Raw genomic sequence first — 27,540 nt, forward strand, 5'->3', positions numbered from 1 at the left:
AATACCTTCAAGTTAGACATTTTTTACAAAAATATTTAATTAATTTTCCTTACATATTGCAGGCTGATCTGTTAGATACTAATATAAATATGAATCCTTCGATCAAGGGTTCTATTAGAAGAATTTATAATTTATTATTACAATGGGATAAGCGTCCTTTATCTAAGATTAAATAGGATTGGGAAAGGGAACTAATTTGACTTTTATGACGGAGGATTGGATGCGGATTTTGAAGTTGATTAACTCTTCTTCAATTTGTGCTAGCCATTCATTGATTCAATTTAAAATTGTACATCGTTATCATTTGACGAAGGAGAGACTTTCTAAAATCTTTTCTAATGTTGATAGTCGTTGTGATAGATGTAAAACTGAGATAGCTACACTGACACATATGCTTTGGTCTTGTTCTATATTGGAACAGTTCTGGAAGTCAGTTTTTTCAACAATTTCTAATGCACTTAAAACTAATCTACAACCTAATAAACTAACTGTGCTTTTGGGAATAATTCCTCAAAATATTCATGGTATTTCTGTGTCTGACCGACATATTATTGCATTTGTTACGCTGATAGCTAGGAGGGCCATTTTGTTGAAGTGGAAGGATATATCAGCTCCCACTTTGTCACAATGGTTCTCTCAAGTGATGCTATGCCTTAGTCTGGAGAAAATTGGAAGTCGAACCTTTGAACCTTTATTTGATTTTGAGAAAAGATGGGGCTCGTTCGCTCGTTATTATCATTTTAGCTAATTGATAAATTTTATCCACGATCTAATTGTAAACATTTTGGTATATTCTCTTTTCTTGCTGGCGGTTTGATGTTTATTTTTAGAAGATTTTTGCATGACGCATGGCTCCGGGGTTGAACACCGGATGGATTTTTCTCTCTCACTTTGTCTGCTAAGTAGGTTTTATTTTGATATCACAATTTTTTTTTCAATCCTTAAGATAATGTCTTTTTTGAGACATTGTAAGTGTTGCTACTTCAATGTACTCGTGTTATTTCTTTTGTATAATATAACAATAAAAAGATTTTAAAATAAGTAAAAACTCAGACGTATTTATACATGAATGGTACGTGACAAGGAACAGTTAAGTGGACTTTTACAGAAGTAAAGGATACGTGCTTCAGGACAGTCTATGACCAGATAATTCCTTATTTTAACCTTTGTCTAGCATTTACAGAGAACAATGGCTAACAGTTTAGCGAACAATCTATAATTAGTCCACTGCATCCTGCATGACGACCTCAAGGCAAAGCTTAGCAATCAGTTTCTTAGTATTTTAGTGGAACTCCAGCAACGCTACCGAATAGCGAAGTAGCAAAAAAAAAAAAAAACTTGAGCAGCTACACATTTTACCTAAGTGTTAGTTCTCAAAAATATATCAGGCAATGTGGCTCAACCGCAGACACAGAAAAATTCTCAGAACAAAGAAGTACAGATACAGTTATTTTTATATCTCGGCTGCAAGCAAATTTCAGTCACACAGAGTACATTAATTATAGATAAATGATTGTAGACTTTGAATTCACATTTTAAAGCAAATCATTAGCTCCTCAATGCCCATTACAATGTAAAGCTTTGATATATTTCTTCTATAGTTCCCTCCTTGTTAATCTTCTGGATCAACAGATCTTTCTGTGGTATTTGCTCCTCCTCCTCCTCATAAGGGAGTTCATATGTGTGGGGAAGGGTCTTTTCTTCCCTGGGTACACCTCTTCACCCCACCAGTACTCCTTGCTGGCTGTGTCTTTCAACATTTCTGGTACCACAGGAACCAGATAAGGCTCTTTTCATTAATGGATAACAGCACAATCTTATGGCTGCACGTACACAACACTTAATAATCGCTTCCTGTTTGGGCAACTAAATTACCTCCAGCAAATTTAACACTAGCTGGGAGTGTTTGATGGACTTCCCTGCTGATGTAATGAAACCCCTATTCTTCCATATTTGGTCGAAATCATGGACGACGCCACAGGCATAGCGAAAGTCTATATATATATTGGCTGTCTGGCCTTTGGCTATTATACAGGCTCGATCAGGGCAATAAGTTGTGCAGCCTGGGCTGAAATGCCCTGAGGTAGCGCATAGTCCTCCACTGTCTGGTGTAGATCCACCACGGCAAGTGTCATCCCTTGGTTTGTGAGAACAGCCATCAGTAAAGAAGATCAAGTCCACATTCGGCAAATGGGTCTACTCGCAGATCCACCCTGGGGGAAGTGGCGTGTTGTAAAACAGTAATGCAGTCATGCTCGTCTTCCTCGGAAGGCTCCGGTACAAAGGTAGCAAGACTAACTGCAGGTCATCGGCGATACGGTATAATTAGGATGTGACAGAAAAATTACCTCGTATCCTCTGCGTCAGAAGCGGTGAACTGTTGTGTTGCGGATGAGTTGAAAAGCAACATTACAGCATGGGGCAGTCGGACTTCACAGAGGTGGTCGAGGACCAGTGGCAACGACTTTTCGACCATAATACCTGTTGCTGCCACTGCGCGATGATAGCAAGCATCCATTTCGGGGAGGACCGTGGAGCAGTAGGCAACCGGTCTCTATCCGCTCCCATGCTTCTGGGTGAGGACTCCAGTAGCGAACCTTCCGTTTTCGCAGACGTATAACTGGAACAGACGTTCATAATTGGGGAGGCCGAAAGCTAAGGCTGTGGTTCTAACTGCCTTCAGGGCTCGTAATGCATTTTCTCTCTCCGAGTTCCACGCTACTTGCGTAGGCGCTTCTTTTGCAGTGGCGGCCCGGAGGACTGCATCATGCAGGCGGTAGTCGTGTATCTATTGTCAACAACAGCCGACCATCCCCAGGAAGGAAAGAACATCTTTCTTCGTCTGAGGCGGCGGTGTCGGTAGAATGGCCTCTATTCGGTCCGTTCCTATCTCTCGAGTCCCAGCCTTCATTTCAAACACGATGTACTGCACTTGTGGCTGACGAAATTGTAGCGTGGATTTAACCACCCTATGACCCCGGGCAGCTAGGAACTGGAGTAGGGTCACTGACTCCTTTACACAGTCTGCCAGTGTAGCTGACGCCACCAACAAATCGTCGATGTATTGCATTAATATGGAACATCCTCCCAGATGGCACTTGTCTAAGTCATGTTAAACGGCAGCAGCGTACACGGCCGGAATTTCGGTATACCCCTGGGGCATCGGGTCCAGGTATACTGTTGCCCCTTGTATGTGAAGGCAAACAAATACTGGCTATCCGGATGGAGAGGAATAGAAAAGAAAGCGGAGCATAGGTCGACCACAGTGTAGACAGTAGCATCAGAGGGAATGGATGAAAAAAAAAATCATACTGACGTCAGGTACCACCGGTGCTATGGGAATTGCAATGCTGTTAACAGCCCTTACATCATGCAGAGAGCGCGCCGCTCAGTAGGTCGTCCAACTTTAGGTATAGGCAGTATTGGTGTGTACAGGGGTTGACGGTAGGTTTGAGAATCCCCTGTTGGAGCAGACAGTCTATGACCGGGGCTATTCCTTCTTCTGCCTTAGCTGCTAGTCGACACTGCCTAACACTTGATAATACAGCATTCTTTTTTAGCTTGACACGGTGGTCTCTCGCAGTGAGCACCGAACCCACATGTGTCTTGTGGAGGGCCCACAAGTCTGCATTTATCCTTTCCAATGCTGAAGGGCCCTTAAGGCCTGGCGGCTCGGGCGGTTGTTGTCGTTGAAATTCGCTCAGGTGTCCTCCAACTGACGGGAAATTCCCGGAAGGTGTATTCTTTCCATCTCAGGCCCGTTCCATTAAATGTCCCCAGTGCGGTCGATAATAGGGGCTAATTGCAACCACTTAATCACTGGGCCTACCTGTTTCTCCTGATAGGGAGACCGCACGGCAAGGGTGAAGTGAGGTATTGACGGAGGTACCAGGTGGGACAGGGATTGCTGCTCTGCGGTCAGGCGTACCGGGATACCCAGCCCTTCCTTCTCAAAGTAGAGATAAGGGTCTGGGTGTATCTTAGCTATCAGCCCTTCATGACTGTACTCCTTCTCTCGGTATACCGGATCATCTTCCGTTGTATTCCAGGCGGTGCAGTGTAAACGGGAGTAGCATTGGATCACTTGCAACAAGCCCCACAAAGCTTCAGTGAGACTCGTCGGCGCCAGCCCCTCAGGTTCTCGCCGCAGCCGGCACATTTTAACTGTGTAGCGGTTGCCCTCGAGTTGCCAGCAGTACAATAGGGTTGCAGTAAGAGAAGGAGGTCACCCCTTTCTTGTTTTGTTCAGTCGATTGTGGGAGTTCTTTATAGGGAGCACTTCAGCTCTCCCTTGCCCAAATTCGGCACTATTTGGCCCAATGTCCCTTTTTCCCACATCTTGGGCACATATCCTGGATTTATCCCTTCTCTTTTTCTATGTCCCCCCTTTTCCGTTTCCCCTCCCCTGCTCCTGTCGGTAAAATTTTGTCTAATGTGTTTTCAGGCCATCCTGGGGGCCGACGAAGATTCCCTCCTTTTCCATGTTTATCAAAGTAGTGACTAATTCTGACCAAGGCATAGCCTGCCAGTTCAAATTTCGCATTTTAGAAATCTGCGCTTGTTGGGGCAACATGAAATTTAGCAGAGTCTGGATGGCCAATATCCCATTCTCCTCTGAGAGAACTCTGGCATACTCCTCCTAAGTATTCTTAAACTGAGCTATAACATTAGGGGCCCCTTCATCCGTCTTCTGTAGGAATCTAGTCACTTCTCCTGAGTCCTCATGCCGTTGTGCTGCCCTCATGATGGCCTCGTTCCCTCTATTGGTCAAGCAAGAACGCAGGGATTCACTAGCCTGTGGTGCCTGGTCATCATCTTTACGCCAATCTGCATTCTCTCCAGGCGTAACCCGGAATGTATCTTTCAAAGCTGCCTAGGAACATTTCTAGGCCCGTTTCAAAATGGGTCCGCAAGTAAGCCGTGAGAGGCTTATAAATTTCGCACGTTTGTTCCAACCAACTGAGGAACGCTGTCGGTCTTTTTATAGGATTAGGGGCCTCAGCCACCATAGCTCGTGCCTCTGCAGGCGTTTGTGGCTTTAATATTGCTGTTTCTCCTATCATTATTTTTGGAGGCTGAAATGTCGGAGAGGTGAAGGAGTCAGTGCCATTCGTTGAGTCATGCTCCTGGTTTGTACCCCTTCCTCCAGTTCTACCTCCCTGCTTTCCCCTCCCCCTGCCCCTTGTGCGGGTTCATCAGCTCCTTCAGCAGGAGCTGATGTGCCGATTGTTCCTGAGTGCGATTATTCTGCTGACCCAGGCTGCTACCATCTCTATTACCTCGGCTATCAGTCCATTTCATCCGATGTTAGGACCACAATCTCACCTTTCGAGAGATACCATTTGGGGTATCCGGGGGTATAATGGTACCGGGGCCGGCATCGTTGCGGGGGCTGGGTGGGTAGGGTGGCGGAGCGGTTGGTGCTGCCGGGCCTTGCTTTTCATCGAGACTCTTCGTGACAAGGGGCTCCACCTCTTTAGCTTTCTTTCCCTTTTGTTTAAGTGGTGTCTCATTGCCACCTCCATCCATTTCATAGAAACATAGAAACATAGAAAATTTGCAGGAGTAGGCTATTCGGCCCTTCGAGCCTGCACCGCCATTTATTATGATCATGGCTGATCATCCAACTCAGAACCCCGCCACAGCCTTCCTTCCATACCCCCTGACCCCCGTAGCCACAAGGGCCATATCTAACTCCCTCTTAAATATAGCCAATGAACTGGCCTCAACTGTTTCCTGTGGCAGAGAATTTCACAGATTCACCATTCTCTGTGTGAAGAAGTTTTTCCTCATCTCGGTCCTAAAAGGCTTCCTCTCTAACCTCAAACTGTGGTCCCTCGTTCTGGACTTCCCCAACATCGGGAACAATCTTCCTGCATCTAACCTGTCCAATCCCTTTAGGATCTAAAACGTTTCAATCAGATCCCCCCTCAATCTTCTAAATTCCAACGAGTACAAGCCCAGTTCATCCAGTCGTTCTTCATATAAAAGTCCTGCCATCCCAGGAATCAATCTAGTGAACTTTCTTTGTACTCCCTCTATGGCAAGGATGTCTTTCCTCAGATTAGAGGACCAAAACTGCACACAATACTCCAGGTGTGGTCTCACCAAGGCCTTGTACAACTGCAGTAGTACATCCCTGCTCCTGTACTCGAATCCTCTTGCTATAAATGCCAGCATACCTTTCGCCTTTTTCACCGCCTGCTGTACCTGAATGCCCACTTTCAATGACTGGTGTATAATGACACCCAGGTCTCGTTGCACCTCCCCTTTTCCTAATCGGCCACCATTCAGATAATAATCTGTTTTCCTATTTTTGCCACCAAAGTGGATAACTTCACATTTATCCACATTAAATTGCATCTGCCATGAATTTGCCCACTGACCCAACCTATCCAAGTCACCCTGCATCCTCTTAGCATCCTCCTCACAGCTAACACTGCCACCCAGCTTCGTGTCATCCGCAAACTTGGAGATGCTGCATTTAATTCCCTCATCCAAGTCATTAATATATATTGTAAACAACTGGGGTCCCAGCACTGAGCCTTGCGGTACCCCACTAGTCACCGCCTGCTATTCTGAAAAGGTCCCGTTTATTCCCACTCTTTGCTTCCTGTCTGCTAACCAACTCTCCACCCATACCAATACCTTACCCCCAATACCGTGTGCTTTAAGTTTGCACACTAATCTCCTGTGTGGTACCTTGTCAAAAGCCTTTTGAAAATCCAAATATACCACATCCACTGGTTCTCCCCTATCCACTCTACTAGTTACATCCTCAAAAAATTCTATGAGATTCGTCAGACATGATTTTCCTTTCACAAATCCATGCTGACTTTGCCCGATCATTTCACCGCTTTCCAAATGTGCTGTTATCACATCCTTGATAACTGACTCCAGCAGTTTCCCCACCACTGACGTTAGGCTAACCGGTCTATAATTCCCCGGTTTCTCTCTCCCTCCTTTTTTAAAAAGTGGAGTTACATTAGCCACCCTCCAATCCTCAGGAACTAGTCCAGAATCTAACGAGTTTTGAACAATTATCACTAATGCATCCACTATTTCTTGGGCTACTTCCTTAAGCACTCTGGGATGCAGACCATCTGGCCCTGGGGATTTATCTGCCTTCAATCCCTTCAATTTACCTAACACCACTTCCCTACTAACATGCATTTCGCTCAGTTCCTCCATCTCACTGGACCCTCTGTCCCCTACTATTTCTGGAAGGTTATTTATGCTCTCCTTAGTGAAGACAGAACCAAAGTAATTATTCAATTGGTCTGCCATGTCCTTGCTCCCCATAATCAATTCACCCGTTTCTGTCTGCAGGGGACCTACATTTGTCTTTACCAGTCTTTTCCTTTTTACATATCTATAAAAGCTTTTACAGTCCGTTTTTATGTTCCCTGCCAGTTTTCTCTCATAATCTTTTTTCCCCTTCCTAATTAAGCCCTTTGCCCTCCTCTGCTGAACTCTGAATTTCTCCCAGTCCTCAGGTGAGCCACTTTCTCTGGCTAATTTGTATGCTTCTTCTTTGGAATTGATACTATCCCTAATTTCTCTTGTCAGCCACGGGTGCACTACCTTCCTTGATTTATTCTTTTGCCAAAACATCCCAAAACATCCGATCATATTCTCAAAATCCCACTTAGCGTTCCCATTTGTATTCGCTACCTCGTCCCAACAGGTCTGTTGCAAATCAATTTTAAAACTCCCTCCGTACGGTCAGTCTCCCTGCGACCAGCCGTACAGATCGTTGCTAAAACTTACAGCGTATCGGTCGTCACCTGTTTCCCTAATTACCGTGTCTGCTGGTGACTCCGGGGGTACCAAGGGATCTCCTACCTTCTGTCGAGCTTTCATCACAGTTTTCATCCGTTTCTCCGTTTCCCTACTTACTTTCAAGGCCCAACGCGATCTTACTCGTCGGGGCGGGTCTGCAGGAGCAGCAGCAGCCGCCCGACCGCAGACAGCTCCCATTGTCTGAAAAAGAACACAGTTACGCCGCGCCCATTTATTTCCCCGAAAGCTTCTCTGCAGCGCTCACCGGTTTAGAGTTTCCTCAGCAACTCCTCCGTTCCTTTATCATCTTAAGAGTATCCTTCCTTTCATAATTTCAGTCCCCTTTTCAACTAGGACCCTTCGGCCGTCCCTCTTTCAGCCAGGACGCCGCAACTAGTCGTCCCCCTTTCAGCTGAGGCGCCAACAATTTAAAATTTCCCACAGCCACCCCCCTTTCAGCTGGTGCGCCAGAAGAATACTCGGACCCGAAAGGAGCTGCTTCCAAAAATCTTTATTGATACATGATATTATGGAGAGCCCAAACCGCTAAAATCGGGGTCTTGGGACTCTGTCAAACAAAAAAATTCAGTCATACTTATACATGAATGGTACGTGACAAGTGACACTGAGGTGGATTTTTCCAGCAGTAAGGTCACGTGCCTCAGGACATTATATGACCTGATAATTCTTTATTTGAACCTTTGTCTAACATTTTCAGAGAACAATGTCCAACATTTTAGAGAACCATGCATAATTAGCCCACTGCATCCTGCATGACGACTTCAAGGCAAAGCTTAGCAATCAGTTTCCTCGTATTTTAGCGGAACTCCAGCAACGCTACCAAACAGCGAAGTAGCAAAAAAAAAATCCTTAAGCAGCTGCACATTTTACCTATGTGTTAGTTCTCAAAAATATATCAGGCAATGTGGCTCAACCGCAGGGACATAAAAATTCTCAGAACAAGAAAGTACAGATACAGTTACTTTTATATCTCGGCTGCAGGGCGCATTTCAGTTACACAGAGTACGTTAATTGTAGATTTCGATTTCACATTTTAAAGCAAATCATTCGCCCCTCAGTGCTCATTACAATGTAAAGCATTGATATTTTTCTTCCACAGTGACATCATATCCCATTGAATTCCAAATCAATGATCTAAATGACAGGTAGTGGGCAGAGTTGAGCAGCATATGTGGTACACTCAGAGCCCGAAATCTTTTAATCTTTTCAACGGTATCATGGACTTTGGACATGCTCATTGTCATATCTACTGGTAATAATGATGCCTCTAACTGCCTCGGAGCCTTGCATTACCTGGCCCATAGCTTTCTGCCGGAGAACAGGTGCAGGTGTTACTGCCAAATAAGCCTATTACAGCGATAACACCGTCTGTGAGTATTTATGGTGAGAAACACTTCCGACTCTTCTTCCATCTCCATCTGTCAGTAGACTTCAGCTTAGTCCAGTGATTTCCTCCAGAAAAGTTCGCAACGATAACTTCTATCCTGGGCAAATGGCATTGATATATCTTAAGTATTGGATTGATGGTGACTTTAAAAACTCAGGATAGGACGATGGCAAAAAAAATAAAAAACAAACAAAAATAGCGTGCAGTCAGGAAGGGCAGGCAGATGATTGGACATAATTGCAGTCAGCAGGGTGATTATCAGTGCATTAGAGATTCAGAATCAAAAATGGCTGCAAATGCAGTCCGCAATATGTTATATCTCAAACGACGGAGTATAAGAAATAAGGTAGATGATCCTGTTCCACGGTTACAAATGATCAGGTACGATATTGTGCTCATAATGAGCCGTGGCTGAAGGAAGATTGCAGGTGGGAGCTAAATATCCCAGGCTGTACAGTGTATTAGAGGGATAGGAAGGAAGGCGGAGGGAGTGGCGCGGCTCTGCTGGTAAAGAATGACATCAAATCAGTAGAAAGATGTGACATAGGATCGGAAGATTTTGAATCCTTCTGGGCTGAGTTAAGCAACTGCAAGTGTAAAGTGACTCTGATGGCAGATATACATCGGCGCCCCAAGAGTAGCTGGGATGTGGACCATCGATTACAACAGGAAATAAAAAAGGCATGTCAAAAGGACAATTTTATGATTGTCATGGGAGATTTGAACATGCAGGTCGATTGGGAAAATCAGGTTGTAAATGGATCTCAAGAGAGTGCGTTTGTTGAATGCCTTGGAGACGGCTCTTTAGAACAGTTTGGCATTGAGCCTACTTGGGAATCAGCTATACTGGATTGGGTTATGTAATAAACCGGAGGCAGTAATCACAGTATGGCTGAGTTCAAATTGAAGTTTGAGAGGGAGTAATGAGGGTGGTGTAGCAGTACTTCAGTTGAGTAAAGGAAGTTACTTGGCGACAGAGGACCAGATAGGACAAAGTCAGCATGGTTTTCCGAAGGGTAAATCTTGCCTGTTGGAGTATTTTGAGGGTATATAAGATATATAAAGTGGATGCATTGGATGCTGTATATTTGGACTTTCTGAAGGCCTTTGACACGATGCCACAACTGAGGCTGCTTACCAAATTAAGAGGCATGGCATTACAGGAAGGTCACTGGCCTGGTTAGAGCATTGGTGGATTGGTAGGAGGCTGCGAGTGGGATTAAGATAATCTTTTTATGGTTGGTTGCCAGTAACTAGTGGTGTTCTGCATGGTTCGGTGCCGGTGACGCTTCTTTTTATGCTGTGTATCAATAATTTAGATGACGGAATAGTTGGCTTTGTTGCCAAGTTTGAAGTGGATGCGAAGTATGCTGGAGCGGCAGTCAGTGTTGAAAGAGGTAGGATGCAGAAGGACTGAGACAGATTAGGGGAATGCGCATGAAAGTAGCAAGTGAGCTATTATATTGGACTATGTATGGTCATGCACTTGGGTAGCAGAAAAAAATGTGCAACTATTTTTTAAATAGGGGAGAAAATCCGAAGATCAGAGATGCAAAGGGAACAGTGAAAGGTTAATGTGCAGGTAGAATCGGTGGGGAAGAAAGCAAATGCAATGGTGGTAGTTATTTCACGTGGTCTGGAATACAGGAGCAACTCAAGAGGCCAGGCAGCGTCTATGGAAAGATGAGACCTTTCGGCAGGACCGGTATGAAAAAGAGATGAGGAGTAGAATGAAAAGGTGGGGAGAGGGGAGAGTGAAACACAAGGTCATACGTCAAACCGGGAGGACGAGGGTTAAAGTAAAGAGCTGGGAAGTTGATTGGTGAAGCAGGTACGGGGCTCGAGAAGGGGAGAGGACAGAAGCCCATGAAACAAAGATAAGGCAGAAGGAGTAACAGAGGGAGGGGATTGGCAGGGAATGGCAGAGTGAGAAAAAAAGTGATGGGGAATGGTGTGGGAGGGTGAGCATTACCGGAAGTTTGAGAAATCTATGGTCATGCCTTCAAGTTAGAGGTACCCAAATAGAATATAAGTTGTTGTTCCACTACCTGAGTGTGGCTTCATCTCTACAGTGGCCGAGGCCATGGATTGCTACATCAGAATGGAGACTGGACCAGCTAAAAACGAAATGAAACCTGATGGAGTTTTGGTAGGTTATGAAAGGCACAGACTAACAGTATATTTTACCCAAGATGGAAAAGTCTAACACCAAAGAGCATGCAATTAAGAAGAGAGGACGTAATTCCAAGAGAGATACGAGGGGTAAGTAGTTTACACAGAGAGTGGTGTATGCTTGTTATGCGCTGCCTGAGATGGTGATAAAGACAGATAGCTTAGAGAATTTTAAGGGATGTTTATTGCGGCGAAATGAGCTAAATGGAAGGATATCGACATTGCGTATTCAGAGAGGATTAGATTCACTGGCCATTAATTTACTAATTTCAATGATCCCGCAATTGTAGGCGGAATGGCCTGTCCCTGAGGTGTACTGTTCTGCGCTCTATATTCTAAGAGATTGGAATAAGCGTGCAAGAAAGCTTCCACTGCTGACCATATTTGCAGCCGACCGTCCACTCTGTCTGTGGTCAGGAGATATTGGTCGGCAGAGGGCCCTCGAGGTATTGTATCAGACATTCGTATCTGAGGTGGGATTGCGGCTCTGGGTCTCACCCTTTAGCTCATGATGGGTGAAGAGCAGCTGGAGGGAGGCAAACAGGGAGCGTCTGAAGACCTGACGGAAGTCGCTGCTGGCGAAGACGTAGACAAAAGGGTTGAGGGAGCTCTTGAATGAGGCCAGGGCTTTAGTGAATATGAGCCAGTCCTGAGAAACACTTTCAGAGAAGTTTCTCAGGAGGGTGCAGAGAGTGACGGGGAGGCAGCAGATCACAAAGGCGGAGACCGCGGTCACGATCAGGCGTATGGGCTTCCTGGCCTTAGCGAACCTGTCCCCGTGCAGCCTCCAGCCAACGAGGGCGTAACAAGTGATCATAATTGCAAAGGGGAGGCCGAAGACGAAGACGGTCCAAATAATGATACGCTCGGAAAGATACCGAGGGAAGAATAAAAGCAGGCAGATGCCGATGGCTATGACCCAGACCACGAAGCAGGTCGCACGTACCCAAGCGAAGCTCAGATTTTGCTGGAACCAGATGGGCTGTAAAATAGCCAGGCAGCGATAGATGCTGATCAGGCATAACAGATATACGCTGGCGAAAAAGTTTAGCAACATAATGGATGTAATAAATACAGAAAGCGATTCGGAAACGCGGAGCTGGGCGGTGTCCGCCATGAGGAAGGGGAGAAACAGGGAAAACGTCAGGTCAGCCACAGCTAGGTTCAGGAAGCACACAGTGTGGACGTTACTCTTCATCTTGAAGCCCGTCACCCAGATGACTGCGGCGTTGCCCAGGACGCCCAGTAGGAAGGTAAGGATGAGGATAACCATTGACATGACGGAAGGTGCTCCCCACTCCATCCTGACTCTAACGACCGTGAAATTGCAGTCTGTGAGATTCCCAGTGGGCGTCGAATTACACATTCCCTCGGAGAGCGACTTCGATGGGTCTGGTGTTGGAAAAATTGTGGAAGTTAGAGGGTTGAAGAATTGAGTGAAGAACTATTGAGGAGGGAAGGAGAGAACGAAGAAGGAAGGAGGCCACACAGAACAGAAACCGGACACATAATGTGGCAGTGATGGCGGAGTAAGTCAACTGCAGCGCAGCGACCACAATCATTTTTCATTACTTGCCACTGGACCCTAACCTCCCAGAACTGTCAAATACCGTGTGGTGGCTACTCGTGTTTTGTCCTCCTGCTGCCGAGATATACCCTTCTCACGTGTCACTCTCTACGACTAAATCTCCAATATCGGCATCCGTATTTCCTAACCACTGAATCACAGAATTAATCATTCTCTGGAATGTCCTGGGGCATTTTTCATTCCAAAGGGGAAAGTGTTATACTCAGACAGCCTAGAAGGTGTTACAAACACAGAAACTTCTCATGGCTTTCTCGGTCAATGGAACACACCAGTATACTTTAAGCAGGTCAATCTTCGTAAGGAATTTAGCCTTTCCAACCTTAATAATACAATCATCCACCCTAGCGACAGGGTAAGCATCTGTTTTGTCGCTGCGTTTACTTCCCTATAATCGGTACAAAATCTCACACTACCGTCAGGCTTGGGCACGATAACACAAGGTGAGGCCCAGTCAGATGTTGATGGTCTAATAATACCGTTTTCCAACATATATTCAATCTCTGGCTCAGCTAATTTACCCTTTTCTATGTTCATTCGGTAGGGGTGTTGTTTAACTGGGTCAGCTTGACCTACATGCATGTCATGCAGAGCCGCGGTGGTTTGTTTGGGCACATCGGGAAATAAATCCTTATACTCAGGAAGTAATCATTTCAATTGCTTTTGCTGCTTCGGCTGCAGATGGCTTAATTGGGGATCAATATTTTCCAAGATAACGGAATTTATGAGCCCCACTGAGACTATGTTTGGCTTGTTAAAGCTTTCTGACAAGTCAGTTACCTCTCAGGCTCTCCAGTTCCATGTGTTCTCACAACAATACTCACAGGTAATGTTTCTGAGTCATAATAACGTTTCATCATATTGACGTGAGGTGACGTGACGTGATATCTATAGTCGGGTGTTTAATAACGTAATTGAAAGAATCAATTCTAGATATTATTTGGCACGGCGACTAAACTTTGAGTGAAGCGGGTTGGTCAATATGGGAAATAGCACCAGAAGTTTGTCTCCTACGTGATATGTCTGTTCTTAGGCTCGTTTATCATACCAGACCTTCATTTTATTTTCAGAACTTTGTAGGTTCTGTTTTGCAAGATTACAACCCCTGTTGAGTCTATCCTTGAAATCCAAAACATAACTCAACAAGTTGACATGCACCTCCTGATCAGACCACTGTTCTCTGAGCAAGATCAAAGATCCTCTCACTCTGGCACCAAGTACGAGTTCAAATGGACTAAACCCCAACGACTCCTGCACTGAGCCCCTTACGGCAAACAGGAGCAAATAACCCCTCATCCTAGTCCTTTTCATTCTTAATACAGTATTTCTTAATCATTTTCTTAAGGGTGGAATGGAATCTCTCCAAAACTCCTGTGGATTCCGGGTGATATGCAGACGATGTAATTTGTTTAGCTCCTAGTTTATAAACGGTCTGTTGGAATAATCCTGACGTCAAGTTACTGCCTTGGTCGGATTGAATCTCTTTGGTCAGACCAGCCAAAGTAAAAATCCTAATAAGAGCTGTCACCACAGTTTTAGCCTTAATATCCCTGAGAGGGATCGCTTCTGGGAACGTAGATGCAGTGCACATAATGGTAAACAAATGGTGATGGCCAGCTGCAGTCTTTGGCAATGGGCCAACACAGTCCACTATGACTCTGGAAAAAGGTTCTCCAAAAGCAGGTATCGGCCAAAGTGAGGCACTGGGATGGCCTGTTTAGGTTTACCGACAACTTGACAAGTGTGACAGGTCCTGCAAAAGGTCACAACATCTCTCCTTAAATTAGGCCAGTAAAATTCGTTCATAATTCTGTTCACAGGCTTATTCACTTCAAAATGTCCATGTAAAGGCATACTATGGGCCATGTTTAAAATTTCAGTCCTGTAAACTTTCGGGACCACAACGTGATGCACAATTGCCCAGTCCTCACTCACAGGCACAGTGGGTGGTCACAACTTCCTGATGAGCACCCCGTCCTTGGAGATAATAACCTACTGGCACGTTCTGAATCTCATCATCTGAGAGAGCTATTTCTCTTAAATCTATAATCTCAGAATCTCGATTCTGTTTTGCTATAAATTCCTTGCTGGAAAAAGATAAATCTTTGCCATCAGATTTACTACTTACAACCTGGTGAAACATAAAGGGTAGAAAAGTCTTTGATAAACAATCATAACCTGAACCCCGATTTTGGTTATCATGGGCATCAGAATCAAACAGCTCAGAACTGTCGGCGTCGGCAGATCTTTTAGTCATGCTTCGCGTTACTGCGCGGGCGGGATAAATATCAGAATCCGTGTATGGATCATCACTGGCAGATTTGCTTGTTAGATGCACTGCTGGATAAACTTCACCCCCTGCAAGGTCATTGCCCAGCAACAAATGAACACTCTTCAGTGGTAATTCAGATTGTACCCCTATCTTAAGATGACCTGATACCAATCCGGACTTCAAAATCACCTTATGCAGTGGCACGGAAACAATCCCTTTCCCAATACCGCTAACAATGTTTACTTCGCATTTGTTTATTCACCAAACTTCGGAACGCTGTCAAGTATAAGGGACGGAAAAGCCCCAGTGTCTGGAAAGATCCTCACTGGGACCGGGGTTGACCTCCGTTATGGACGCAAACCCATCAGATATGAAACGATCAACTCCTTTCTCAACTCGGTCAAACCTCTCAGCCTTTTACTAAGCCTCATCAGAATGTGCAGGACCCTATGGGTTTTTAAGTGTTTCAACCTGCTGAATACAAGCGTTCGGGACTGCCTCCTTTTCCTTCTTCTTCTTCTTCTTCAGAAGGGAAAAATTAGCCATCATATGACCAGGTTTCTTACAATAATAACGGCTAAGACAGGAATACTTTCCCTTTAACTGCTTCCCTTCACCCTTACTTTTGTCAGTAGTTCCCGATTTAATTTCTGTCTTACTCTGCGGGTTAACCTTGTTACTCTTTTGGAAGCTCCTGTTCGAGCTAAACTTAACCTTGTGGGTTAAAGCATACTCATCTGCTATTCTGGTAGACTCCTGCCAAGTGGTAACATCTTGTTCATCTCAATATGTTTTTATCACATGAGGGACACACTTTTTGAATTCACCAATCAAAACCGACTCTTCCAAGCTGTTCATATCACCATTTACATTTTTAGAGGTGCACCAGCGATCAAAATACACAAACTTTTCATAAGCAAATTCCACATAAGTCTGGTTCACAGATTTCCCCAAATTCCTAAATCTTTGTCTGTAATCTTCCGGAACCAACTCATGAGCCTTGAGCACGACCTCTTTCACTAAGTCATAATCAGCTGCCTTCTTCAAGTGATAGGGCGAATACCGTTGTTGGGCTTTATCCTTAAATACACTTTGTAACAAAACAGGCCAGTCGTCTTTCGGCTACTTTCGATTTTGAGCCACTTTTTCAAAATGCAGGAAATATTTATCATCTTCAGTTCCCTCAAATGGAGGTATCAACTTACCTTCTCGTATGGCACTAAATCTATCGCCAGGGTCTAGCACTAGACCTCCTTGCTTCAATCTCTCTATCCTTGCCACCTCGAACTCCTGTCTTTCTGCCTCCTCCCTCTGTTTGTCAGTTTGTCTAGCATCATACTGCCTCTGTTTTTCCGCCTCCTCCATCTTCAATTTTTCTACCTGATACTGGAGCTCAAAATCGCTAGGTTCACTTTCAGGAAACAACTCCAGCTCTTCCATTTTTAAAGCATCCTAAGATACATAATTCTCCGCTATTGTTCTCTGCATCTTTGGCCTCCTCATTGTCGATTTCACCTTAGTAAGTTTCAACTTTTTAGCAATACTCAACAACTCAATCCTTCTGGCGTCCTCTAACGCCTCAGTATTGGCGCTTCCACAAACTTATCATCGTCCAATCCTGCCATAATCACCGACCTTAACGTAATGGGAAATCTGTCGATAGACCTCAAAATAGCAGTGCATGCAAGATGGCCCAAGAATCTCAGAGAACTAGGAGCCTTTTACAAAGAAGAATGGGCGAAAATGCTCCAAACAAGAATTGAAAGACTCTTAGCTGGCCTTTACAAGCCGTGATACTTGTCAAAGAGGGTATTAGTAAGTACTGACCATGCAGGGTTTCCATACTTTTGCTTCGGGCCCTTCTCCTTTTTTGTTGGTTTGAAACTGTAAAACATGGAAATAAAAAAGTAATCTTGCTGAAAATATGAAAGAAATGTGTCATCTTTAACTATGCCTTTTGGAAATCAGGTCAACTTTTACTCGCTTAGCTATTCACAGTAACAGACATTTTGACCAGCGGTACCCAAACTTTTGCCTACCACTGTATTTGTAGAGAACTGTAGAATGCGGGAGAATACAGCACAGGGATATCCCGCAATATTGGGCTGAAACAACTAAATTAGTAGTCACATGGCCAACGGTACTAATCACGGCTGCTGACACAATGTCCAATTCCCTCATATTCATGTGCCCATCCAAAGGTCCCTTAAAAATCTCAGTGTATCTGCCCACACCATTACCTCAGGCATCACATTCCTGCTGGTTACATCTCCTTTGATCTTACCTCCTATCACCTTGAAGACATGTCCTCGGCATTTCAACCATGGAAAAAGATACTTTCTGTCAACTCTATCTCTGCCTCTCATAAACTTATAAACTACTTCTACCACTGTTCCACTACCAGCATTAGTAACATTACTAGTAACTATTGCTACATCTATCATTGTAGGAACAGGCACTTGGCCGAGCAGACCATGCCTACGATTTTCCCATTTACACAAATAATTTTTGAAACCCTTTTAAACTGTGACCTTGTTTGTTGCATCTATTCATGTGCCTACGTAAATATCTCTGAAACGTAGTCATTGGGTATAATGTTTGCCATCCTGGCAGCCACATTGAAGGTGTCAACACATTATGGACAACATGGTGGCGTAGTGATTGGCATAATTCTGCTGCAGCGCCAACGAACCGAGTTCAATTCACGCCGCTGCCTGCAGGGAGTTTACAAGTTGCCCCGAGAACGCATGGGTTTCTTCTGGGTGCTCCGGTTTCCGCACACATAAGAGCATGAGTCGGTAGGATATAGGGGCAGAATTAGGCTATTTGGCCCATCGAATCTGCTCCGGAATTTTCCTTCTCAGCCCCAATCTCTGGCCTCCCCCACACCGTATTCCAGCATGCCCTGATCAATGAAGAAGCTATCAGCCTGTGATTTAAAAATACATCGATATACAGCAGGCTGCTGCAATAAGTTCCACAGAATCACCACTTCTGGCTTTAGAAATAATCTCCCTTCTAAAAGGACGGCCCTCTATTCTGAGGCTGTGTCGTTTAGTCTTAGCCTCTTTCACCATAGGACGCATCTACTCCACATTCACTCTATCGAAGCCTTTTAACATTCGACAGATTTCTATGAAGACACCCTCCATTCTTCTGAATTACAGTGAGTAGAAGCCCATGATCATGGAACGTTCCTCATATGACAAACTTTTCAAACCCCAGAAACTTCAGACGCTAGTAGGTTATTTGATCGCTTGAGGGTAATTGGGCGGCGCTGTCTTGTCCGGACGGAAGGGCTGGTCACCCTGCTTTATCTCTAAATCTAATTAAAAATTAAAATAAACTTTAAAAAGTGTATCCCTTGTATTCGGTTAAGTCTCCGCTCATGATAAGTTTAAGCGTTACCCACAATGTTGCTCCTACCATGTAAAAGCGATTCTAACTGTCTACACCATATCTGTAGCTAGTATCTCATTTTCTTTTGTTAGGTCATCCGTCAGCGGCTTCGGCCGGATGGAAAACAAACCCAGCTTTTGTAACCTCTGACGTTCTCCTCACTGAACTGCATATTGATAATCCCACTGCCCTGCCTTCATTACCTAACTGAATATGATCTCCTGAAAAACCTCCCGTAAATAGTAAGGCAGGGTTCCTTCCGCAACGCAGCTACACTGATGATCCACGATCAGCCGCCGCATTTCCAAATTACTATAAACCCCGTAGAAATGCATCTCACCTTTCCCTGGGATCTCCGGCTCCGCCTCGGACCTCAGCAGTTTTGGATACGTGTACTCAGGCTTTAAATTCTCTAGAGCGCACGAAAGTACAGTACTCTTGAACAGGACTTGCACAACGACGGACGGTGGGATTCCTCGAGTGCTCAAGGTACATCGACAAGTTGTGTCTTGTGCGGAATTTGGATGCTGATTTAGCAAAGTGGGGTCTTGGTTCTGAGTGAGCCGAAGAGATGAGTTAGTCCTCCTCGGCTGAGACTGTCTGGGTTTGAAGATACAAGAAGCTCCATAAAAGGAAGTTGAGGTGTTGACATCATGACATAAAACATTTCCTTTTATTTTTGAGAAGTAAAGTGGATAAAGGGGCCACTAGGTTAATTTCTGAACTTAACCCCATGTGGTCAGGTGACTTATCTACCCTCAGACCTTTGTGGTTCCCCAGTACATTCCCGGGAGGAATAGTGAATTCACACACTTCATGCTGGTGTCTTCCACAGTGAACATTGATGGAAAATACCGATTCAGGTGGTCCGCCGTTTCCGTGTCCGCCTTTAGTACCTCTCCAGCACCTTTTTAAAGCCGTCCAAACTCTCTGCGTTTGAAGTTCCAAGAAGCTCAATATGAGGAATGTTGAAGGGTTGACATCATGGGATAATTTTTTACTCAGAGATCAGTGAAGAACAAAACATTTCTTTTATTTTTTGAGAAGTAAAGTAGATAGAGAGGCTTCGTGATTTATTTCTGCTGGACATTGTGCGATGGGACATTACAGAAGGAGCTTTCTTCTGAGATTACTCCTTCTGGTCCAGGCGACTGCTCTATCTCAGACCTTTGAGGCTCCCCACAACTTTTTCTCCAGGTATAGTGAATTCACACCCAACATGTTAGTGTCTTCCACAGTGAGTGCAGATGCAAAATACATATTCAGGTCATCTACCAATTCCATGTCCCTCATTACTCCCTCTACAGCACCTACTTACAGCGGCCCAATATCTATTCTCGCCTCTCTTTTACACTTTACTTATCTGAGGAAACATTTGGTAACGTCTTCAAATTAGTTGGTCAACTTACCCTGGTATTCTATCTGCAGCTTCTTCATTACTTTTTAGTTTCTTTCTGTTGGTTTTCAAAAGCTTCCTAATCCTCTGAATTCCCAGTGATCCTGGCTGTATTATATGGTTACCGTTTTCCTTTTGCTGGTTTTAAACATTCGTGGCCACGAATGTTTCATTTTGCCTTTAGAATACTTCGATCCGTTGGGATGTACATATGCTGTGCCTTCCGAGCTGCCATTCCAGCCACTGCTGCTCTGTCAACGTCCAAAGTGTTCTTCTCCAATCAATTCTGGTCAGCTTCTCTCTCATGACTCGAATCACCTTTATTCTGCAGTAATACCTGATACATCTGTGTTTATCGTAACTTTCTCAGGGTAATTTCAATCATATTATGATCATCTTTTCCTTAGGGTTCTTGTACCTTAAGCTTTTTACACAATTTCTCAGCGACTGAGACAGGGACTTCTTACACTTGCAGTTTCTTAGCTCTGTCGACAATGATTCAATACCTTCCTTTGCATTGTCACCTCTTCCTAATGATTCCATTTCAGTTTTTCAGCATCAGACCCACGCCACACCCTTTGCCATCCTGCCTGTCCTTGGGGTACATTGTGTATCCTTGGGCATTACCCTCCGAACTATAATCTTCTTTCAGCCACGCAGGGATATTTGACCACATCGGGTTCAGATGTAATCAGTCCCTTTTGTACCAGTCATACCTTCCCCAGAAGAGATCCCAATGACCGAAGAATCTAAGTCACTGCGTGCCCCCTGCACTAGTTCCTCAGCTACTGAAACATCTGCCACTTCTTCCTAGTCTTACGCTGACCAGCACATGACACAGGTAATAATTCAGAGATTAGCACCCTGAAAGTTTTGTTTAGTTTCATCCTCGTCTTGGGGAATGCCTTATATTGGTTCAGAGACATCCCTGATCCTGGCAGCAGGGAGGCAACATACCACTCTTGTATCGTTACCGCGCCCACTGAACCGCTGCCGTCTGGAGATTAGCATTAGCTCGGGTTTTCCATTCCGATCAAATCAAGGGTGGAGGTGGTGCCAAACAAAGAACCCTCTGGAAACAGTCCGTATGTTTTCCTTTAATCACAGTTGAGCATTAGGGTGTTTGTAGCACATTCTCTGAAGACACTGCACGGTCCTTGACAGATCGGTGTCAGACAGCTTTGCCGTGGAATGCAAGACCACTCGGGACTCTTCATTGATGCACTTTTCTCTGCTTTTACTGCTATCTTCTGCTAGCTTCACCACCTTGAGCTCTTCGAGCCTGTATGAAGAGCCAGATGCCTTTCTGCTCCGAGGGTTTTAGAGCAGCGGAGTTGGTTAGGTGTTGTGTTAATCATTTAAGCCTGGTATTTTGTGTTTCATTTTGTAAAGTGTATTCTGACTGGCTCGGTCACTACGCGTCCTGATATTAACAAAAGGGGTCGCCTGATCCGAGCTTATTGCGAATGTGTCGAAAGGACAAGGAAGAAAGGAGAAAGTACGGCGTGGCTGCATTGGTAAGAAATAGAAAATAAATCATTAGAAAGAGATGACATGGGGTAATAAGGCGTTGAGTCAATGTGGATAGAGCTAAGGAACTGCAAGGGTAGAAAGATGCTCATATATGTTATATATAGAACCCCTAACAGTAGTAAGGACGTGGTCTACAAATTACAACGGGAGGGAGAAAATGCATGCCAAAAGGTCAATGTTACAATAGTCATGAGGGATTTGAATATATAGCCAGAGAAGGAAAATCAGGTTGGTGCGGGACTCGATAAGGGGGAACTTCTGGAGTGCCTGTGAGATGTTTTTGTAGAGCAGGGGACAGCTATTCTGGACTGGGTGTTGTGCAATGAACCAGGATCGATTAGAAAGCTGAAGATGAAAGTATCCTTCGGGGAGAGTGATGATAATATGATCGAATTCACCTTGAAATTTGAGAAAGAGAAGCTAAAATCAGATATATCGTATTAGAGTGGAGTGAAGGAAATTGCAGAGGCAAAAGGGAGTAGTTGTCTAGAATCGATTGGAAAAGATCACTGGCAGAGATGACGGCAGAGCGGCAATGTCTGGATATTCTGAAAGCAATTCGGAAGGCACAAGATATAGACATTCCAAAGAAGAAGACTTATTCTAACGGCAAAATGACACAACCCTGGCTAACGATGGAAGTCAAAACCAACATAAAAGCCAGAGAGAGGGCATACAGTAGAGCAAGAAAAGTGGTGGGAAGTTAGAGAGTTGAAAGCTTTTGATTAGCAAGAAAAGGAAATGGAATAGTCATTAAGGTGCAAGAATGGAATAATAAAATAAATTAGCCAATAATATTAATGAGGATATCAAAGATTTCCTCAGACTCACAAAGTGTTAAAGAGAGGCGGGTTTGGATATCAGACCACTGCAGAACGATGCCGGGGAGGTAATGACGGGGGACAAGGAAAAATTGTGGATGAAATGAATAACTATTTTGCATTAGTATTCACTGTGGAAGACACTAGCCGTACAGTGTAAGTTTTAGGTATCATGGACCATGAAGTGTCTGAAGTTATGATTATTAGAGAAAAGATTCTTGAGAAGCTGATGGTCTGAACGTGGATAAGTCATTTAGAACAGATGGTGTACACCCCCGTGCTCAGAAAGAGGTGGCTGAGGAGATTGTAAAGGCATTAGTAATGATCTGTCAACAATCACTGAATTTTGGAATGGTTCGGAAGACTGGAAAATTGCAAACGTCATTCCACTCTTCAAGAAGGGAGAGAGGCAGAAGAAAGGATATTGAAGGCCAGATCGTCTGTCCGCAGTGGTTGGCAAGATAATGGATTCGATTGTTTCGGATGTGGTTTCGGGGAACTTGGCGGTACATGCTAAAATGGGCCCTAGTTAGCATGGTTTCCTCACGGGATAATCTTGCTTACTAAGTCTGTTGGAATTCTTTGAAGAGATAATAAGCAGGATAGGCAATGGCGAATCGGTCGTTGTTTTCAGAAGGCATTTCACCAGGTGCCACACACGAGATTACTTGACAAGCCACGAGCCCCTGGTATTACGAGAAAGATTCTAATATGCAAAAAAAGCAGTGGTTGATTGGCAGGATGAAAAGAATGGGATTAAAAGGAACCTTTTCTGGTCGGCTGCTGAAGGCTCGTGATGTTCCGCTTCTGTGTTGAAACCGCTTCTTTTTATGGCATGTATCAATGATTAGGAAGCTGGAATTGGTGGCCTTATTACAACATTTGCAGACGATAGGAAACAGATGGGAGACAGGTTATTTTGAGGAAACGTGGAGGCAATAGAAAGACAGAGACAGTTTAGGAGATTGGGCAAAGAAGAGGCACATGGAATGCAATGTCGGGAAGTGTATGGCCATGCACTATTGTAGAAGAAATGACAGGGTTGCATGTTTTCTAATTAGAGAGAAAACACAACATTGGAGACACAAAGGGAATAGGGAGACCTTTCGCAGGATTTTCTGAAGGTTAATTTGTAGGTTGAGACTGTGACGAGTAGGCCAATGCGATGTTTGAATTCATTTTAAGAGGAGTATAATATAAAAGCAAAGATGTAATGATGAGACTAAATAAAGGACTGGCGAGACATCACTTGAGTGCTTATCTTAGATAGGATGTGCTGAAACTGGAGAGGGCTCAAATTAAGTTCACGAAAACGTTTCCAGAATTAAATGGCTTGTTATATTCATATGAAGGACGCTTAACGGGTCTGGACCTGTGTTCACTGAAATTAGGAAGAATAAGGAGTGAAAAAAATAGCAACATATAGAATAGTGAAATGCCTTGATAGGGTAGATGTAGGATCGGTATTTCCTATGGCGTGAGTGTGCAAGAGCAGAGAACACAGCCTCAAAAAATTGCTTCCTTTTGAACTGACATGAGGAGGGTTCTTCAGCCAGAGAGTGGTGAAGTTTCGGAATTCCTTGCCACAGGCGAGGAGGCCCAGGCTTAATGTATATTTAAGGCAGTCATTGACAGATTCTTAATTGGGCAGGGCATGAACGTATACAGGCAGAAAGCAGGAGACTGGACTGATAGGAAAAGAAGATCAGCCATCATGAAATGGCGGAGCAGTCTCGATGGGCCAAATGGCCTCATTCCTCTCCTATATCCTATGGTCATTTTGTCTTATGTCTTCCATTAGTTAACATTTTCTTCTGTCGTGGTAATTTCTTTATTTCTCTGGGATCTGCTCTCACTGAAGTTTAGTGGTGTATACTTCTTATCAGAATTGCATACACTTGCATGGAATGCTGAATAGTGTTCTCATTGAAAAAGCGTATCCTTAGAAGTTTCATGGGACTGTTGTATAATTTCTTTATGACTGTATTCCTCTTCTCCCTTCCGTCCTGGGTAGGGATGGAAAGAAGTTGCGAGGGTTATAAATTAGGTCGTCTCCAACTTGGGAAAAAGCTTACAAAGCACACAGGACATCTTCCAGAAGCGGTGGTGCCTCAGAAAGGCAGCTACCAGTATCCAGGGCCCAGGGAATGCCCTTTTCTCTCTGTTACCATCAGGTAGGATGTTCAGAAACCCGAAGGCACACACTCAGACATTGAGGAGCAGCTTCTTCCCCTCTACCCTCGGATCCCTAAATGGACATTGAACCCTTGAACACTACCTCTGCTCTGTTATGCTGGAGGAATTGTTTGACTTCACTTACTGTATGACTCCTTCAGCTATGCGGTCTTAAATCCCGTCATAATTATCTGCGAGGTCTGCAAACTTCGTGATAGAGTGAGCAGATTCTCTTGCAGGTGGGACACCTCCCCGCAGACAGAAGGCGGGGCGTCCCTGTCCGTAGTTGACAGAATGCCGGAAAGTGTAGTGGGGTGAGTCACAGGTTCACAGTCGGGTGGACATTGGTTGTGGAGACGGACGGCAGGAGTCGACCATTTGTGTTTAGTATGCTGACTCAGTTTGGGGCCACCAAGATAAAGGATAAGGATAACGAGTTAGAACACAATGATTCAAAGATAGAACACACACTTAGAAGCCGCTTTATTTGATACACATAGAGCCCAGTATTGTAATATATAGCCCATCCACTTCAAGGTTCGACGAGTTGTGCGTTCAGATAAGCTGTTCAGCACGCCACTGCTGTAACGCATAGTTATTTAAGTTTTTGCCTCCTTCCGTCACTTCTATCCAATCTGACCTCTCTCATTAAAAAAAGCGTTTTGTCCCTCAGAACGCTGTAAATTCTGGAGGCTGTTGTACGTGAATATCCCAGGACATCACCAGTTTCTGAGACATTGAGGAATAGATACTGAGAGAAATTAAGGAAACGTGTAAAAACAATACGATTGTTGCCATGGGGATCTTCATTTTCCTTTATATAAATGGGACCTTCGTATGCAAGAGGTTTAGATAGGACTGAATTTGTTAAGAGCATTCAGAGGTATTTCTTTTTTAAGTCAATACGTAGAGTCGTTAAGCTCCACACCCACATCCAGCCCATCGAGGCAAAGCGATCTTCCCCCGTTATCCAACATGAGAACGGACTGTCCGGGCCCTTGAGTTGGGTAATGAGTATGGTGACATGATTTACCTTTCAGTGTGAACAGTTAGAGAACAGTGATATAACTCCTTAAGTTTTATGAATAACAATGACCTTTCGAGAGAGATTTACACTGGAGCTGCGTAAAATACAAGAGCATTAGGTAGGAACCAGGGAAGGTTATCTGGAAACCGCTGCGTTTGGGCAGCTTTCATCCGACATGTGGACGGTGTTTAAGGACCAGTGGCAGAAAGTACAGGTATGTTCCAGTCAGAAGGAAGGGCAAGAATGGCATGGTAGGTGAATCTTGGATGTCGACAAAGGTGATGAATGTAATGAAGAAGATGAAGGGAAATCTTGTAATGCTAAGGCAGCTAGAATAAAGCGGAATCCTGAAGAATTCTATCGGAGACAGAAAAGAACACAAGGTGGGTATTCGGAAAGCCTGGGAGGATCACGAAAAGGCCTTGGGAGGAAGCATTAATTAGAATCCCCAGGTATTCTATGCATACATCAAGAGCAAGAGTAAAACTAGGAGAAGGATAGGACCACAAGGATAAAGCGGGAGAATCCCTTTGCTTAAATGCTGTAGATGTGGATGATGTCCTTAATTGTACTTTTCCTTAGTATTTACCAAGGAGAAGGACGTGATTGATTGATATGGAAGGGTCTGCATACAGATGCGGTAGAGAACTGCTGGACAAAGGTGGACGTTGTCTTGGGTCTTTTAAAGAGCATCAAGGTGGACAAGTCCTCAGGGCTTGATGGGATGTACCCAAAGCTATTGAGAGATATACGGTAAGAGATTACTAGGACCTTGACCAATATCTTCGTGTCCTCTCTAGACACAGGCGAGGTCTCAGAGGACTGGCAAGCAGCTAATGTGTTCCATTATTCAAAAAAGGAACCAGGAATAACCTGGAAACTATAGACCAGTGAGTCTCACGTCAATGGTTGGGCAGTTATTCGAAGGAATTCTTAGGGTTAGGATTTATGAGCATCTGGAAAAACAATGGCTAAATTTTGGAGAGCCAGCATGGTTGTGTATGGGTCAAGGCATGTCTTACTAAACTGAGTAAGCTTTTCGATGAGTTGGCAATAGCTATCGATGAAAGTAGAGTTGTGGATGTTGTCTACATGGATTTTAATAAGGTGTTTGAGAAGGTTTCTAATTTAAGCTTGTCGAAAAAAAGTTAGAGGCTTGGGGTCGATGGTGGGTTTGCCGTTTGAATTCAGAATTGGCTTCCCTACAGCAGAAAGACGGTAGTAGTCAACGTGACCTATTGTAGCTGGAGGTCTGTGATTAGTGGATTCCGCAGGAACTCTACTGGGATATTTGTGGGTTTCGTAAATGAACCGAAGGGAAGTACGGATGGGTAGGTTAGTACGTATGCAGGTGATATCAAGATTTGTGGTGTTGTGGATAGTGTATGATCTACCATGATTTCCACGGCTACGGAAGTCTCGGGAAGAGAACCTCCGGCACCGGTAAACCTGTGAGATTGAAGCGCGCAAACAACACAAACCGCTGTTTGTGTGAATGCTGTGGAATTCCTTACCCTGATACAAATTAATGCAACGAAATAACAGCCAGTACACCGTATATGATTAAAAGATTATCTTTATGATTCTTAATTTGACTAAAGGGTTCGTAAAAACAACAACAAAGAAAGAAGAAAAGGATCCATTTTAATGAAACAGGCTAATGTGCACAAGTTGGAGCTCAATGTTTCTCCAAATCAACGATCCTCAATCAATCCCACCCCGGGACTCTTCGAATCACGGTCTCGCTCCTGGACCAGTCCTGCAACTTCTTCTCTCTGGTGTCTTCCTTCTTCATCTCGTCTCAAACAGAAGCCCCAAGCTCAACTTAATGTCCCTCCCCAGAGATGCCTCCCTTAAATTGGACCATTGTAATTGGATTGCACACATTTCTCCTCATCCCTTTTATTCAATAATAACTCAAGACTAAGCTGAAAACGGAGCAAGCTGAAAACAAACTGCTTTCACAGAAC

General features: G+C 44.3%; 1 protein-coding gene across 1 annotated transcript; it reads right to left on the reverse strand.

Annotated features, from left to right (window-relative positions):
* Positions 1-11,816: 11,816 nt before the first annotated feature.
* Positions 11,817-16,659, reverse strand: LOC140190149 (N-formyl peptide receptor 2-like). The gene is made up of 2 exons (XM_072246659.1): positions 16,425-16,659; positions 11,817-12,754 (listed from the first exon to the last, which is right to left on the reverse strand). Exons 1-2 carry the CDS (start codon positions 16,657-16,659, stop codon positions 11,817-11,819), a joined length of 1,173 nt encoding a protein of 390 aa, XP_072102760.1.
* Between the last annotated feature and the right edge of the window lie 10,881 nt (positions 16,660-27,540).

Source organism: Mobula birostris, chromosome 29, assembly GCF_030028105.1.
Source record: "Mobula birostris isolate sMobBir1 chromosome 29, sMobBir1.hap1, whole genome shotgun sequence".
NCBI classification, from domain to species: Eukaryota; Metazoa; Chordata; class Chondrichthyes; order Myliobatiformes; family Myliobatidae; genus Mobula; species Mobula birostris.

Excerpts from the sequence above, each read along its gene's own strand:
- LOC140190149 (XM_072246659.1), bottom strand. The coding sequence starts at position 16,659 with ATGGAAGAGCTGGAGTTGTTTCCTGAAAGTGAACCTAGCGATTTTGAG. Across the intron at positions 12,755-16,424 it reads ATTTAGTGCCATACGAGAAG|ACCCATCGAAGTCGCTCTCC; the intron begins GTAAGTTGATAC and ends TTCCAACACCAG.